Genomic DNA, 17,279 nt, shown 5'->3' with positions numbered 1-17,279 from the left:
TATACAATAGAGGCCAAATAAGCCTCAATTAAACAACTTCTCCACAACTTACAAAGAAGAATTTGTCAGCTCATAAAACAATTTTCTCCATTTTGAAATCCTATTCCTTATACATGCAACTACACAAACACCATGAAACCAGACCTATTTCTTGTTGAAAGAGAAAATTCAAGATCTCAACAAATATTAACTCTGTGACCTTGATTGTAGGCCAACACCATTTATTTAAATGATTTTAGACAATCAGGGTGTTGTGTAGAACATAATAAAAACAAATCAATTATTTCAGTTGGTTTTAATAAAACGTAGGTATCCCTGTCATGTGATACAGGTAATGTAAGAGTAACTCATCATGTATATTGTTATTAAGTTTTCATAATTACTGAGTAAATTTAACTGTATCCTTCAAATCTTCATTTAATTTTTATATTAGTAGCACTTAAACACAATTATGTAATATGCATTATTCCACAAAGTAGATAAAATTAAAATTAATGCTTTACAAAGTCATAAATACAATGTAACAAAATGACAAGACTGTCCACAAGGCTTTCTGCCTTTTCTGCAATCAGTGACAACAAATAAACATTCTGTCGGGAGAAGACAGAAAGGCCTGAAGAAATGTCTTGTGCTTCGTGATTTTAAGTCTAATTACACATTATAATAGTACCAAATTATATAGTGATACTACCAACATTTGAATATATATCTTTATGGTAACAATTCCAATAAAATTTATTTATTTATTTATTTATTCATACTTCAACTGGTGCTGCCATGGTTGGAATACACCTGCCACATATATTTTTGCTGTATTTGGCTGTGACAGAAAGCTGCTGTATTTATAATATGTGCGTTACCCTCGGTAATTTGACAAAAACACTCTTTGGAATTATTTAAAAATTACGCTTAAAAATAAAAATAACTGTTTAAATAGGTGATTTTATATGTTGCAATAGCAAGTTATTAACGAAAATTTTAAAAAATTCATGTCATATTCATTGAAGTTTGGAACTATATTTCAAGGTCAGGTAAACAAAGATTGAACACCAAAACTGTTGAAGTATTGACTGATTTTCAATCAATGTTGCAGGATAAATAGAATACAGAGGTTTCCACCCTTGCAAAAATACAGCTTGTATCTTAAGACACTGACTATGTATTCTATCTCTGTATATATATATGGTAATAGTACATTTATATATATGTATCTCACGACATCAAACCAAGTAGGAAAATTGACTTTGTTTACAATGAACTTCCTTGATACAAGTCAATTTACTGTCTAATGCTTTGTTGGTAAAGAAAGGGTCAAACTTTTTGTGTGCCATCTCCAACTGTTCCCGTGCAGCACCCACCTTCGACTTATCTGTCTCACTACCCACAGGAGACTGATCTGTCTCACTACCCACGGGAGACTGATCTGTCTCCATACCCACAGGAACATTCAATGCTACACTAGGTTCATGTGTGTTCAATGTAAGAGAGAATTCTCCTTCCTGTGTGTTAGAGAGCAATGACATATAGTTGGCTAAATGGTGTGGCAGAACTGCTCCTAATACCTCCAAAATATGGACAGATTTTATCTGCTTGTTGTTGTCCATTTGCTTGACCAAGGAATGTTTTACCTGTATAAAAAAAAGAAAACATATCACCAACAAGCAAACCAGATTGAATATTGAAAATTTACCCTTGCCCTCCAATCCCTTGACCCAAAATATTTATCAATAAAACATTCAAAACTTGGCAATGACCTTTTACAAATGACCTTGAACCTAAGTCAAACAACTTTTGTTTTGATTTTAGTCAAATTTGTATCATGATGACACAGCAGGCAACTACTCTTTTAATTGTAGCCATTTTCATAATCCATCTAATAATATTTACCAATAACATAAATGCATGCTGTGAACAATCAATCTTACTTTATGTGATTTCAGAGTTGCACCCTTGAATGCTCTAGGGGCGAGAATCGTAGGAGGCAGGCCTGCCTGGACTCCTGAAGTAGCCACACAGCTGCGACAGTTGAGAAGGTAATTATAAAGGCCCTGCACATCCGAGCCTGTTACATACACTGTAGACTCTGGTCTGTTGTCAATTGCCTTGAATCCTTCTCTCTGCCTTTCACATAGTTAAAGAAATCAACTCTAACTTCTCCTTACCTACTCACATTTACCACTGACCCTAACTTCTCCTTACCTACTCACATTTACTACTGACCCTAATTTCTGCTTACCTACTCACATTTACTACTGACCCTAATTTCTACTTACCTACTCACATTTACCACTGACCCTAATTTCTGCTTACCTACTCACATATACCACTGACCCTAACTTCTGCTTACCTTCTCACATTTACTACTGACCCTAATTTCTGCTTACCTACTCACATTTACTACTGACCCTAACTTCACCTTACCTATTCACATTTACTACTGACCCTAACTTCTGCTTACCTACTCACATTTACCACTGACCCTAACTTCTGCTTACCTACTCACATTTACCACTGACCCTAATTTCTGCTTACCTACTCACATTTACCACTGACCCTAACTTCTGCTTACCTACTCACATTTACTACTGACCCTAATTTCTGCTTACCTACTCACATTTACCACTGACCCTAACTTCTGCTTACCTACTCACATTTACTACTGACCCTAACTTCTGCTTACCTACTCACATTTACTACTGACCCTAACTTCTAACTACTGCTTACCTACTCACATTTACTACTGACCCTAACTTCTGCTTACCTACTCACATTTACTACTGACCCTAACTTCTGCTTACCTACTCACATTTACTACTGACCCTAACTTCTGCTTACCTACTCACATTTACTACTGACACTTACTTCTCTTTACCTACTCACATTTACCACTGACCCTAACTTCTGCTTACCTACTCACATTTACTACTGACCCTAACTTCTGCTTACCTACTCACATTTACTACTGACCCTAACTTCTGCTTACCTACTCACATTTACTACTGACCCTAACTTCTGCTTACCTACTCACATTTACTACTGACCCTAACTTCTGCTTACCTACTCACATTTACTACTGACCCTAACTTCTGCTTACCTACTCACATTTACCACTGACCCTAACTTCTGCTTACCTACTCACATTTACTACTGACCCTAACTTCTGCTTACCTACTCACATTTACTACTGACCCTAACTTCTGCTTACCTACTCACATTTACTACTGACCCTAACTTCTGCTTACCTACTCACATTTACTACTGACCCTAACTTCTGCTTACCTACTCACATTTACTACTGACCCTAACTTCTGCTTACCTACTCACATTTACTACTGACCCTAATTTCTGCTTACCTACTCACATTTACCACTGACCCTAACTTCTGCTTACCTACTCACATTTACTACTGACCCTAACTTCTGCTTACCTACTCACATTTACTACTGACCCTAACTTCTGCTTACCTACTCACATTTACTACTGACCCTAACTTCTGCTTACCTACTCACATTTACCACTGACCCTAACTTCTGCTTACCTACTCACATTTACTACTGACCCTAACTTCTCCTTACCTACTCACATTTACTACTGACCTTAATTTCTGCTTACCTACTCACATTTACTACTGACCCTAACTTCTGCTTACCTACTCACATTTACTACTGACCCTAACTTCTGCTTACCTACTCACATTTACTACTGACACTTACTTCTCCTTACCTACTCACATTTACTACTGACCCTAACTTCTGCTTACCTACTCACATTTACCACTGACCCTAACTTCTGCTTACCTACTCACATTTACTACTGACACTTACTTCTCCTTACCTACTCACATTTACCACTGCTTACCTACTCACATTTACTACTGACACTTACTTCTCCTCACCTACTCACTTTTTCTTATCGATTGAATTCTATCCCTTCCATCCCAAGGAGCAAAGAAACAACACATTCCAGGACATTAACTACTTATTCCTTCTAAATGATAAAACTAGCATGTTTTTTAATATTATTTTAAGAAGATAAATTCGACCCCTGAGACCTTTGATAGAGTTCAAGGTTATTTTTCTATAAATAGAGTTTGGCAGGCATCTTTTCTTGAAACTATAAGACAAAAATGATGATTCTTAGGATTTTGCTTTACGAGAGGAAATTGAGTGAAATTCAACAAGTTCCTGTGACCTAGGTGGTTTAGTTTCCTTTAAAAAGTATCCTGAGTCAAAAAAGATATTGATATCAAATTATTATAAATAATCCAGAATCAACAAGGTCGAAAACTGTGCCAAAATCGGCCAGCCCAATACCCAAATATTGATGTGTAAAATGTATGATTTTCACCTGTCTTTCTAAAACTGATCAGCCTAAGAGTGGCTCACACTGAATGGGACCCTATCAGCTGTGATATCACATGTTCAACCACTAGTAGCAGCCACCATGGAAGGAAATGGTGAGATCAAGAATCGCTGTGCAACATCAGATTGCAAATGATTTTTTTTTTAAAGTTTTGAGGATTTAGATCATTCTGATGATAATATTATGTAAACAGTAAACAGACATATGAAATTTGTCAGAATTTTCATACAGTTATCAATTTAAACATAGAACAAGAGATGAAGCACAAATTATTACAACTTTACACTTTCTCACAAAATACAATGTACATTTACCTATTGAGAACAAAATTACTATCACAGAGAAATGCATCTGTTCACAATAATTATTGCTATTAAAATTAAAATCTGTTACTAGGCTGTAAAGGTGATAAGGTGTGCATTTCAGGTAAATCACAATAACTGGGTAGCTGCGGAATGGAATCAACACCACATCCACACTTTCTTGATCTTTCATTGTATGATATGAAGTAATTCATGGCTTAATAAAGGCTACACACTAAAAGACAAATTTGATGCAAGATGGTTATTGAAAAGACTGACGACAGATGCTGAGCCACAGCAATATAAAAATATTTCAAATAACATTGTGCAGTGTTAATCATCCACAACAGGTGTGATTTAAAAGGATACATTTTCACCTTGTTAGGTTCAAGAGAAGGAAACTGTTTTTTGTCCAGACCTATGCTCTCCAGCCACACTGATGCACCCTCATCTGTGTCAATCATGTGGTCGTCATCATCAAGATGCTGGTAGGATTGGCCACACTTCTTAGTCCTGGTGTAGGGAGAATAGTCTAGTGTTACAAATGTAGGTCTGTGGTAGGGAGAATAGTCTACTGTTACAAATGTAGGTCTGGTTGGGAGAATATTGTTCTGTTACAAATGTAGGTCTGTGGTAGGGAGAATAGTGTACTGTTACAAATGTAGGTCTGTGATAGGGAGAATAGTCTACTGTTACAAATGTAGGTCTGTGGTAGGGAGAATAGTCTACTGTTACAAATGTAGGTCTGGTTGGGAGAATATTGTTCTGTTACAAATGTAGGTCTGTGGTAGGGAGAATAGTGTACTGTTACAAATGTAGGTCTGTGGTAGGGAGAATAGTGTACTGTTACAAATGTAGGTCTGTGATAGGGAGAATAGTGTACTGTTACAAATGTAGGTCTGTGATAGGGAGAATAGTCTACTGTTACAAATGTAGGTCTGTGGTAGGGAGAATAGTCTACTGTTACAAATGTAGGTCTGTGGTAGGGAGAATAGTCTAGTGTTACAAATGTAGGTCTGTGGTTGGGGGAATAGTGTACTGTTACAAATGTAGGTCTGTGGTAGGGAGAATAGTCTACTGTTACAAATGTAGGTCTGTGGTAGGGAGAATAGTCTACTGTTACAAATGTAGGTCTGTGGTAGGGAGAATAGTCTACTGTTACAAATGTAGGTCTGGTTGGGAGAATATTGTTCTGTTACAAATGTAGGTCTGTGGTAGAGAGAATAGTGTACTGTTACAAATGTAGGTCTGTGGTAGGGAGAATTGTCTACTGTTACAAATGTAGGTCTGTGGTAGGGAGAATAGTGTACTGTTACAAATGTAGGTCTGTGATAGGGAGAATAGTCTACTGTTACAAATGTAGGTCTGTGGTAGGGAGAATAGTCTACTGTTATAAATGTAGGTCTGTGGTAGGGAGGTTAGTCTATTGTTACAAATGTAGGTCTGTGGTAGGGAGAATTGTCTACTGGTACATCTTGGTACAAACAACAGTAAATATTTACCATGCAATTTGTAAACCATGATTAGGTGTCAGCTATACAAACCATTAGACATCTTGGTACAAACAACATCTGAATACTTACTCTGATTCCAGCTGAATTTCTGTTTCTATCTCTGGATTCAAGCTGGCTTTAGTACGGTCCAGAAAGGGCATTTTAAATGATATATCTGTAGGTACAAGGTAAACAATATATCTGTAGGTACAATGGTAAACAATATATCTGTAGGTACGATGGTAAACAATATATCTGTAGGTACAATGGTAAACAATATATCTGTAGGTACAATGGTAAACAATATATCTGTAGGTACAAGGTAAACAATATGTCTGTAGGTACAAGGTAAACAATATGTCTGTAGGTACAAGGTAAACAATATATCTGTAGGTACAAGGTAAACAATATGTCTGTAGGTACAAGGTAAACAATATGTCTGTTGGTACAATGGTAAACAATATATCTGTAGGTACAAGGTAAACAATATGTCTGTAGGTACAAGGTAAACAATATGTCTGTAGGTACAAGGTAAACAATATGTCTGTAGGTACAAGGTAAACAATATGTCTGTAGGTACAATGGTAAACAATATTTCTGTAGGTACAATGGTAAACAATATATCTGTAGGTACAAGGTAAACAATATGTCTGTAGGTACGATGGTAAACAATATATCTGTAGGTACAAAAGTAAACAATAAATCTGTAGGTACAATGGTAAAGGTATTCCCTGTCCATCTGAGAGTATGTTACTACACTGACAGTAACCCCTGTCCATCTGAGAGTATGTTACTACACTGACTGTATTCCCTGTCCGTCTGAGAGTATGTTACTACACTGACTGTATTCCCTGTCTGTCTGAGAGTATGTTACTACACTGACTGTATTCCCTGTCTGTCTGAGAGTATGTTACTACACTGACAGTAACCCCTGTCTGTCTGAGAGTATGTTACTACACTGACTGTATTCCCTGTCTGTCTGAGAGTATGTTACTACACTGACTGTATTCCCTGTCTGTCTGAGAGTATGTTACTACACTGACTGTATTCCCTGTCTGTCTGAGAGTATGTTACTACACTGACTGTATTCCCTGTCTGTCTGAGAGTATGTTACTACACTGACTGTATTCCCTGTCTGTCTGAAAGTGTGTTACTACACTGACAGTATTCCCTGATTGTCTGAGAGTAAGTTACCTTCATTGGTGAGTGATTCTCTCATACCCCTTGTGGTAGGGGTGAGTACAGCACTAACATTTTTCTGCCCTGCCACAACTGATGCCCGGAACAACACAGAGAACTGATGAGTGCACACATAGAAGTAGGGACAGCACTGAGCACGTAATTGATGAAACACAGAGGTGAAGCTCTCCGTCCTGTTGAAAAAGAAAAAAGTCATTTTCAACATTTTATTTTTTCTGGTGATGCTTGACATTCGAAGATAATTAAAAGTTTCCCATCGACACTGGAATTAGGTATTGCAAGACCTAAATAAACTATTTTTTAGTTCCGATAACCTTAAATATATTTTCTACAATTTGTGCTCACCTATTTACTTGAGATTTCTAGGATATTCACCATTTCATGCTCTAGTTCCTAGGTACTGACCACTATTTACTTTTTTTTCTTGGGTACTCACTCCTCTTTGACACATTTTCTGAGATACTAGCCATTAACTTATTTCCTGAGTAATTCACCATTATTCTGCTATACTTCTAGAACATTCACTACTTTTTGAAATATTTCAATGACAGTATTCACCACTTTTTGCTTACTATATGAGGTAATCACTACTTTTTTGCTTTATGTCTCGGGTACTCTCCACTTTTTTGCTCTATGTCTTGGGTACTCTCCATTTTTTGCTTTATGTCTCAGATATTCTCCATTTTTTGCTTTATGTCTTGGTTACTCTCCACTTTTTGCTCTATGTCTCAGGTACTCTCCATTTTTTGCTTTATGTCTCGGGTACTCTCCACTTTTTGCTTTATGTATCGGGTACTCTCCACTTTTTGCTTTATGTCTCGGGTACTCTCCACTTTTTGCTTTATGTCTCGGGTACTCTCCACTTTTTGCTCTATGTCTCAGGTACTCTCCATTTTTTGCTTTATGTCTCGGGTACTCTCCACTTTTTGCTTTATGTCTCGGGTACTCTCCACTTTTTGCTTTATGTCTTGGGTACTCTCCACTTTTTGCTTTATGTATCGGGTACTCTCCACTTTTTGCTTTATGTCTCGGGTACTCTCCACTTTTTGCTTTATGTCTCGGGTACTCTCCACTTTTTGCTTTATTTTTCGGGTACTCTCCACTTTTTGCTTCATGTCTCGGGTACTCTCCACTTTTTGCTTCATGTCTCGGGTACTCTCCACTTTATTACTGGAGTATTCTGCACTTTTTGCTATATTTGGGTACTTGCCACAATGTGCTATAATTTTTGGGGTACTTCCCGCTGTGGGCAATATTTATTTGGGTACCTGCCGTTATGTTCTATATTTTTGGGGTACTTACCAATCTGACTGTAAGGCACTCTGCACCATGTTATCTTGACCTATACTTGCTGTTCTACATCAAAAGAGAATGAAATTGGCTATACTTCCATCATATTATTTGTGTCTGTGTATCACATTCTGAAATGTCTATTGTTATTTATATAGGGACTGAAAAGTGTTTTGATTGCTTTTTCTTGCAGTATGAATACAACAAAGAATCAAACAGAGGATGTGACATTGTGTGTTAGTTTTACTGAGCCTCTGAGGAGGTACAAAGTGTCATAAGTCTTAAATTGGAATCAAATATAAGATTGTGATAATTACATATCTTAATTCTTTTTTTTTTTCCTTTTTAAGTTGTTTAAACAATGTTGTTTGATAAGTCAAATAAATACAGTGGACCAGGTAACTATGGCAGCAGATGAAAACACAAGGCCCAGCAGTTTAAACAGTCATTGGACAATTAAAATCTACATGGTGCATTTTATATAACAGCAGTGAGAAGAATAGATGTTAAATGATTAAAAAAGGAATATTTTAACAGTAAAGGCAAAACCTGACTCCTCATTTCAGTCTCTTACCATTAACATAAAATTTCAGATGAATTTCACCAGTGGGATCGAGAAGTAGTAAAACATCACCTAAATACACACTATTCAAAAAAAAAAAAAAAAAAAACTGGATTCTAACTCCAGTACATCAATAAATCAAATCAGTCTACCTTAATTTAGAATCTGGGACAATTCGTGGGAAAAGCTTCATCCACGGAATGCTGGGATGAATCCAATATAAACCGGCTTCATGAAAATTGGCCTTTTTCTCTGTTTCCTGACAAATCAAACAATAATTTAATCAATATCTCAATGTATGTGAAGTATATCTAGTGTACATGTGAGGGATGGTGGTGTTGTACCTGTATATCTAGTGTGAGGGATGATGGTGTTGTACCTGTATATCTAGTGTACATGTGAGGGATGGTGGTGTTGTACCTGTATATCTAGTGTACATGTGAGGGATGATGGTGTTGTACCTGTATATCTAGTGTACATGTGAGGGATGATGGTGTTGTACCTGTATATCTAGTGTACATGTGAGGGATGGTGGTGTTGTACCTGTATATCTAGTGTACATGTGAGGGATGATGGTGTTGTACCTGTATATCTAGTGTACATGTGAGGGATGATGGTGTTGTACCTGTATATCTAGTGTACATGTGAGGGATGGTGGTGTTGTACCTGTACATCTAGTGTACATGTGAGGGATGGTGGTGTTGTACCTGTATATCTAGTGTACATGTGAGGGATGATGGTGTTGTACCTGTATATCTAGTGTACATGTGAGGGATGATGGTGTTGTACCTGTATATCTAGTGTACATGTGAGGGATGATGGTGTTGTACCTGTATATCTAGTGTACATGTGAGGGATGGTGGTGTTGTACCTGTATATCTAGTGTACATGTGAGGGATGATGGTGTTGTACCTGTATATCTAGTGTACATGTGAGGGATGGTGGTGTTGTACCTGTATATCTAGTGTACATGTGAGGGATGATGGTGTTGTACCTGTATATCCAGTGTACATGTGAGGGATGATGGTGTTGTACCTGTATATCTAGTGTACATGTGAGGGATGATGGTGTTGTACCTGTATATCTACAGTACATGTGAGGGATGGTGGTGTTGTACCTGTATATCTACAGTACATGTGAGGGATGGTGGTGTTGTACCTGTATATCTACAGTACATGTGAGGGATGATGGTGTTGTACCTGTACATCTAGTGTACATGTGAGGGATGATGGTGTTGTACCTGTACATCTAGTGTACATGTGAGGGATGATGGTGTTGTACCTGTACATCTAGTGTACATATGAGGGATGATGGTGTTGTACCTGTATATCTACAGTACATATGGGAGATGATGGTGTTGTACCTGTATATCTACAGTACATGTGAGGGATGATGGTGTTGTACTTGTATATCTAGTGTACATGTGAGGGATGATGGTGTTGTACCTGTATATCTACAGTACATGTGAGGGATGATGGTGTTGTACCTGTATATCTAGTGTGAGGGATGATGGTGTTGTACCTGTATATCTAGTGTACATGTGAGGGATGATGGTGTTGTACCTGTATATCCAGTGTACATGTGAGGGATGGTGGTGTTGTACCTGTATATCTAGTGTACATGTGAGGGATGATGGTGTTGTACCTGTATATCTAGTGTACATGTGAGGGATGATGGTGTTGTACCTATATATCTAGTGTACATGTGAGAGATGGTGGTGTTGTACCTGTATATCTAGTGTACATGTGAGGGATGATGGTGTTGTACCTGTATATCTAGTGTACATGTGAGGGATGATGGTGTTGTACCTGTATATCTAGTGTACATGTGAGGGATGATGGTGTTGTACCTGTATATCTAGTGTACATGTGAGGGATGATGGTGTTGTACCTATATATCTAGTGTGAGGGATGATGGTGTTGTACCTGTATGTCTAGGTTTCCTTTGAGGAACTGAGTGATCCCTCTAGCTTCATCAGTGGTCCGTAGCTGTGTACACCATAATAACGGTTTTTCAGAGATGATTCTTAGTTTGACCTTTAAACTCCAGTCTACTGGAATATCAAGAAGTCCATCACTTTCTTGCTTGTCTTCAGTCTTCAGTTCAAGTCTTTTCTGTAATAATGGAAAAATTACTAACTTTATCCCTTGAACACTATATTCTTTTCTACAAAATACAGATTTTGTATATTTTCTAATTACGGATCAATGAGTACAATTTTTCTGAGAGAATTACCTTGTATTTTCCCCAAAACATTACATCTATCTAACAGAGGGGCTAATACTGGTTGCCTAACACAATCAGTGATCCTAATTACACTGATTGGCTAACACCACCAGTGATCCTAATTACACTGATTGGCTAACACCACAGCAGTGATCCTGATTACACTGATTGGCCAACACCACAGCAGTGATCCTAATTACACTGATTGGCCAACCACCAGTGATCCTAATTACACTGATAGGCTAACACCACCAGTGATCCTAATTACACTGATTGGCTAACACCACCATTGATCCTAATTACACTGATTGGCCAACACTACACCAGTGATCCTGATTACACTGATAGGCTAACACCACACCAGTGATCCTGATTACACTGATTGGCCAACACCACCAGTGATCCTGATTACACTAATTGGCCAATACCACACCAGTGATCCTAATTACACTGATTGGCCGACACCACTAGTGATCCTGATTACACTGATTGGCCAACACCACACCAGTGATCCTGATAACACTGATTGGCTAACACCACCATTGATCCTAATTACACTGATTGGCCAACACTACACCAGTGATCCTGATTACACTGATAGGCTAACACCACACCAGTGATCCTGATTACACTGATTGGCCAACACCACCAGTGATCCTGATTACACTAATTGGCCAATACCACACCAGTGATCCTAATTACACTGATTGGCCGACACCACTAGTGATCCTGATTACACTGATTGGCCAACACCACACCAGTGATCCTGATAACACTGATTGGCTAACACCACCATTGATCCTAATTACACTGATTGGCCAACACTACACCAGTGATCCTGATTACACTGATTGGCTAATACCACAGCAGTGATCCTAATTACACTGATTTGCCAACACCACCAGTGATCCTGATTACACTAATTGGCCAATACCACACCAGTGATCCTAATTACACTGATTGGCTAACACCACCATTGATCCTAATTACACTGATTGGCCAACACTACACCAGTGATCCTGATTACACTGATTGGCTAATACCACAGCAGTGATCCTAATTACACTGATTTGCCAACACCACCAGTGATCCTGATTACACTAATTGGCCAATACCACACCAGTGATCCTAATTACATTGATTGGCCAACACCACCAGTGATCCTAATTACACTGATTGGCCAACACCAGTGATTCTAATCATCCTAATTACACTGGCTAACACCACCAGTGATCTACACCAGTGATCCTGATTACACTGATTGGCTAATACCACACCAGTGATCCTAATTACACTAATTGGCTTACACCACTAGTGATCCTAATTACACTAATTGGCTTACACTCTGGGTGCTATGTCAGTGTCCACACAACCTCAAATAAAAGTTCTATAAAGAATCAATCTAGAGTAAGAGAGTATCTGTGAATACTTTATATAAACTTTACACCATATATTTTATTCTTTAATTGTTTCAGTAAAATTACTGTAAAATACCTTTGTTAGTTGTTCCTTTTGTTTGTTGTTGAAAAATTTTTCAAGAAAATCAAACTGTGACTTGCTGTCCTCATCCTCTAAAGCATAATTTTCAGTGTGTCTAGGGATAGGCTTAGACTCCTTAGTCTGTATGGAACAATGGCTTTCTTCACTTTCTTGTACCTGAAATCAAAGTTTTTGACTTAGTTATTGAAAGAAAAACAAGGTGCCTGATGGGCCTTAATCACTTACCTGTTCTGCAGTTCCAAAAGGAAAACCCTTTGAAGAATTTAGGTTTGAAACAGGTATAAGCTTGAAGATAGATAGAACAGATCTTGAGCTGAGAAAAGGATTTCATACAAAAATATATCAAATAACTCCATGGGTTAGAGCCAACGCCGTATTTTTAGATGTGGGTAGGTTGTTCCTGATATCCCTTGCTTGGATACCACCTGTTATGCAGGGCGATTGAGGAATAGGGACAAACAAAGCAAGTATCAAATGCAACAAGCGCAGGATAAGTTGGTAGTGAGTTTAATTCGTCTGGTCGACCGGTTTCGCCCGAGCTATGTGGGCTTCATCAGGACAGCGAATGTAAGAAAATTACCCCTGAAGTACTAAAAATGTGGGCACGGTTATATTGTGACGTAATAATAAGAGTCACGTGCGCTATCATATATAGTGTCCATAACGGTTATAGTTAGCACAGTTCATTATAGATAGTGGTGTCTAGGAAGTTAACCTTGTTATCGCCGATATCCAAGGTAAACTTAATCATTGGGTGAAAAGAGTTCATGGCTTCACTAAAGGAGGTAAGTTCCTCTCTTGAATGTGTCCATATGAAGAAAATGTCATCTATATATCTCCACCAGACAAGTGGTGTTTTAACTTGTGTAGATAGGAACTTATTTTCTAATACTTTGAAATGTGGTATTACCGAAGCTGGTAGTGATCTTTTCTCTGTGGGTGCCTCCCCCCTCTTCCTTTTAAGTTCTTGATTACAGTTTATTTCTTTTTGTGGTTCTTGTGGGAATTGGAACCTGAATTCTTCAGTTTCATGATCGGTCATGTTCGATATATGGAAATGGTCCGGATTTGGACTTGGTTGCTCCTTCCGCTGATCTACTAGAGATGCAGGGGCTCTAAAGTAAACAATTTACAATAACTCCATGGGTTAGAGCCAACGCTGTATTTTTAGATGTGGGTAGGTTGTTCCTGATATCCCTTGCTTGGATACCACCCGGTATGCAGGGCGATTGAGGAATAGGGACAAACAAAGCAAGTATCAACCGCAACAAGCGCAGGATAAGTTGGTAGTGAGTTTAATTCGTCTGGTCGACTGGTTTCGCCCAAGCTATTTTTCTTCATATGGACACATTCAAGAGAGGAACTTACCTCCTTTAGTGAAGCCATGAACTCTTTTCACCCAATGATTAAGTTTACCTTGGATATCGGCGATAACAAGGTTAACTTCCTAGACACCACTATCTATAATGAACTGTGCTAACTATAACCGTTATGGACACTATATATGATATTGCACGTGACTCTTATTATTACGTCACAATATAACCGTGCCCACATTTTCAGTACTTCAGGGGTAATTTTCTTACATTCGCTGTCCTGATGAAGCCCACATAGCTCGGGCGAAACTGGTCGACCAGACGAATTAAACTCACCACCAACTTATCCTGCGCTTGTTGTGGTTGATACTTGCTTTGTTAAAATATATCAAAATTACAATCTTACCAAATTACAAAAAAAATACCCCCATTTCTCTCACACAACCCAAAAATTCTCCATCCTATCATACATATTTAATCTTTATTCAATTACTCGAGCATTTTATATCTGGCAGTAAAACCTTTCAATGCTAGGATGATTTGCTAGTGGCTACGAAGTTTAATCATCTACTAGTCTAAGGATTTTACATCAAATGCAGGGTTTTCCATAATTTTGCTAGTAGTGGGCTGTGTAGTGAAAGTAGGAGGCTGGCCTGCCGTGTACGTGTAGTCGTGTACGGAACATTATTATGGAACTGGATTGGTGTAGGCGGCCAAATGATCAAAGTAGCCGGTCAAATTGGCCGGTGATCGGCTCTTATGGAAAACCCAGCATACCTCTACTGTCATTTGACTGAACAAACATAATGTAATAAATAAGATGGACTTATGGACTTTTGAAGTCTTTCAAACCTTTATTATTTTTTTTTTTTTAATTTTTGGGGGGAGAGGGGGGTGGCTGTAGGGGGCACACCGATTTTTCATTTAGATAAATGTCTAGTATTACGGGAGTAATAATTTCCTATCCAGCATCCGGATACGCCAACTCAACTTTGATGTTGATATCTTACCTTCAAAAGTGGCCGTTAAACTCGAAAAAATGAGCATTTGCGAATATCGATACAAAATAAATTTAAAATGTTTGTTGTTTTATATAGGGAACAACTTGGGCGTGTCTCCCGTAAAACCAACACACTCTTTACTTTTCCTAGGAATTACACTTAATCAGGGACGTAGATAACAGTTATTTACGTCCCTGACATAATTTAATACCAGATACATGTTCGACTGATGAATTGTACTGTACCTTTCCAATTCCTCCAAACATTTTGAAAAATGTATTCTCTTTCAAATTTTCTGGATTGTGTGACATTTCTATCGGATCAGACTTTTTCCGTTTGGATGGAGAGTTGGTCTGACTTTCCAGTGATGCTGAGAAAGGATTTTTCCTTTTTGCATGCAAAGATACATTTTTTGTTATGCAGGTTTCAGTCACTTTATCCGGTGGTTTTTCAGAGGCCTTTTGAAGCGAAATCCGTTTCTTCTTCCGATGCTTCTTCATTATATCCGACGGTTTCTTCCACGTTGGTGAACTGTTTAAGTCTTCCATTGTGCAAATGCCAATGTACGAGAGCACCGTACAGATATGTTTATGTACTCGTCTTTCCCGCTATATTGTCAAACACTTTACAGACGCCGACAAAGTCGAAAAAAATGTTCGATGGATCCGAATCCGGACCGGAATCTGAGACAAGAAGATCATAAAACTTACATATGACCAACCCCAAATTAAAATATACTTGCCAACCCTTCCTAATTAGAAGGGAGACTTCCGATTTTGAATCCATATTACAGGGGACTAAATATTTGTATTATACAGCCGTGTAATATCTATAATATACAGATATATAATTGCTATATTCATGATTCAATCATGTTATATATATTATATATAGATATATAATTTCTATATTCATAATACAGACATGTCATATTTGTATTATATAGACATGTAATATTTGTATTATACTGAGGTGTAATATTTGAATTATATAGAGGTGTAATATTTGTATTATATAGTAATATATGTAATATATATGTAATATATGTATTATATAGATATGTAATATTTGTATTATACAGAGGTGTAATATTTGTATCATACAGACATGTAATATTTGTATTATACAGACATGCAATATTTGTATTATACAGAGGTGTAATATTTGTATCATACAGACATGTAATATTTGTATTATACAGACATGCAATATTTGTATTATACAGACATGCAATATTTGTATTATACAGATATGTAATATTTGTATTATATAGACATGTAATATTTGTATGATAGAGACATGTAATATTTGTATTATACAGGCATGTAATATTTGTATAATATAGATATGTAATATTTGTATTATACACAGGTGTAATATTTGTATTATACAGACATGTAATATTTGTATGATAGAGACATGTAATATTTGTATTATACAGGCATGTAATATTTGTATAATATAGATATGTAATATTTGTATTATACACAGGTGTAATATTTGTATTATACAGACATGTAATATTTGTATGATAGAGACATGTAATATTTGTATTATACAGGCATGTAATATTTGTATAATATAGATATGTAATATTTGTATTATACACAGGTGTAATATTTGTATTATACAGACATGTAATATTTGTATTATACAGATATGTATACAACATCTGTGTCTATTTGTATTATACAGATACGTATACAACATCTGTGTCTATTTGTATTAGACAGACATGTAATAATTGTATTATACAGAGGTGTAATATTTGTATTATTAGAAAAGGGCCAAGTGAGCTTATGCCATAGCGCGGCATCCGTCATCCATCCGTCTGGCGTCTGTCTGTTGTCCGGCGTCTGTCAACTATTCATTTAAACAACTTCTTCTGAAATACCGAAAGGCGTAGAGTTATCATATTTGGCTGGAAGGTTCCTTTGATGAAGCCAAACAAAGTTTGCAAAAAGAAATGACCTTGACCCATATTCAAGGTCACAGAGGTCAAATGTGTTAAAACCTTTAAACAACTT

The 17,279-nt window shown here is 37.2% G+C and overlaps 1 protein-coding gene across 1 annotated transcript; it reads right to left on the bottom strand.

Annotated features, from left to right (window-relative positions):
* Positions 1-1,042: 1,042 nt before the first annotated feature.
* On the bottom strand, positions 1,043-15,800 carry LOC132551516 (protein downstream neighbor of Son-like). The gene is made up of 10 exons (XM_060215668.1): positions 15,498-15,800; positions 12,930-13,091; positions 11,135-11,323; positions 9,362-9,468; positions 8,660-8,713; positions 7,352-7,530; positions 6,248-6,332; positions 5,034-5,177; positions 1,926-2,121; positions 1,043-1,628 (listed from the first exon to the last, which is right to left on the bottom strand). The coding sequence occupies exons 1-10, from the start codon at positions 15,798-15,800 to the stop codon at positions 1,221-1,223; spliced, it is 1,827 nt and encodes a 608-aa protein (XP_060071651.1). The 3' UTR covers positions 1,043-1,220.
* Between the last annotated feature and the right edge of the window lie 1,479 nt (positions 15,801-17,279).

This window comes from Ylistrum balloti, unplaced genomic scaffold, assembly GCF_031769215.1.
Source record: "Ylistrum balloti isolate Yb309-2 unplaced genomic scaffold, AGI_CSIRO_Ybal_v1 Utg370204, whole genome shotgun sequence".
Lineage (NCBI taxonomy): Eukaryota > Metazoa > Mollusca > Bivalvia > Pectinida > Pectinidae > Ylistrum > Ylistrum balloti.
The sequence above is the reverse complement of the archived record's forward strand: the minus strand, read 5'-3'. Positions and strand labels throughout refer to the sequence as shown.

What these genes read in the sequence shown, in the direction of transcription:
- LOC132551516 (XM_060215668.1), bottom strand. Translation starts at nt 15,800, where the DNA reads ATGGAAGACTTAAACAGTTCACCAACGTGGAAGAAACCGTCGGATATA. An exon ending in GTCCCAGATTCTAAATTAAG is followed by an intron (nt 8,714 to 9,361) that starts GTAGACTGATTT and finishes CTTTTGATGTAG; the next exon opens with AACAGCAAGTATAGGTCAAG. An exon ending in AGTGCCTTACAGTCAGATTG is followed by an intron (nt 7,531 to 8,659) that starts GTAAGTACCCCA and finishes CTTTTTCAACAG; the next exon opens with GACGGAGAGCTTCACCTCTG.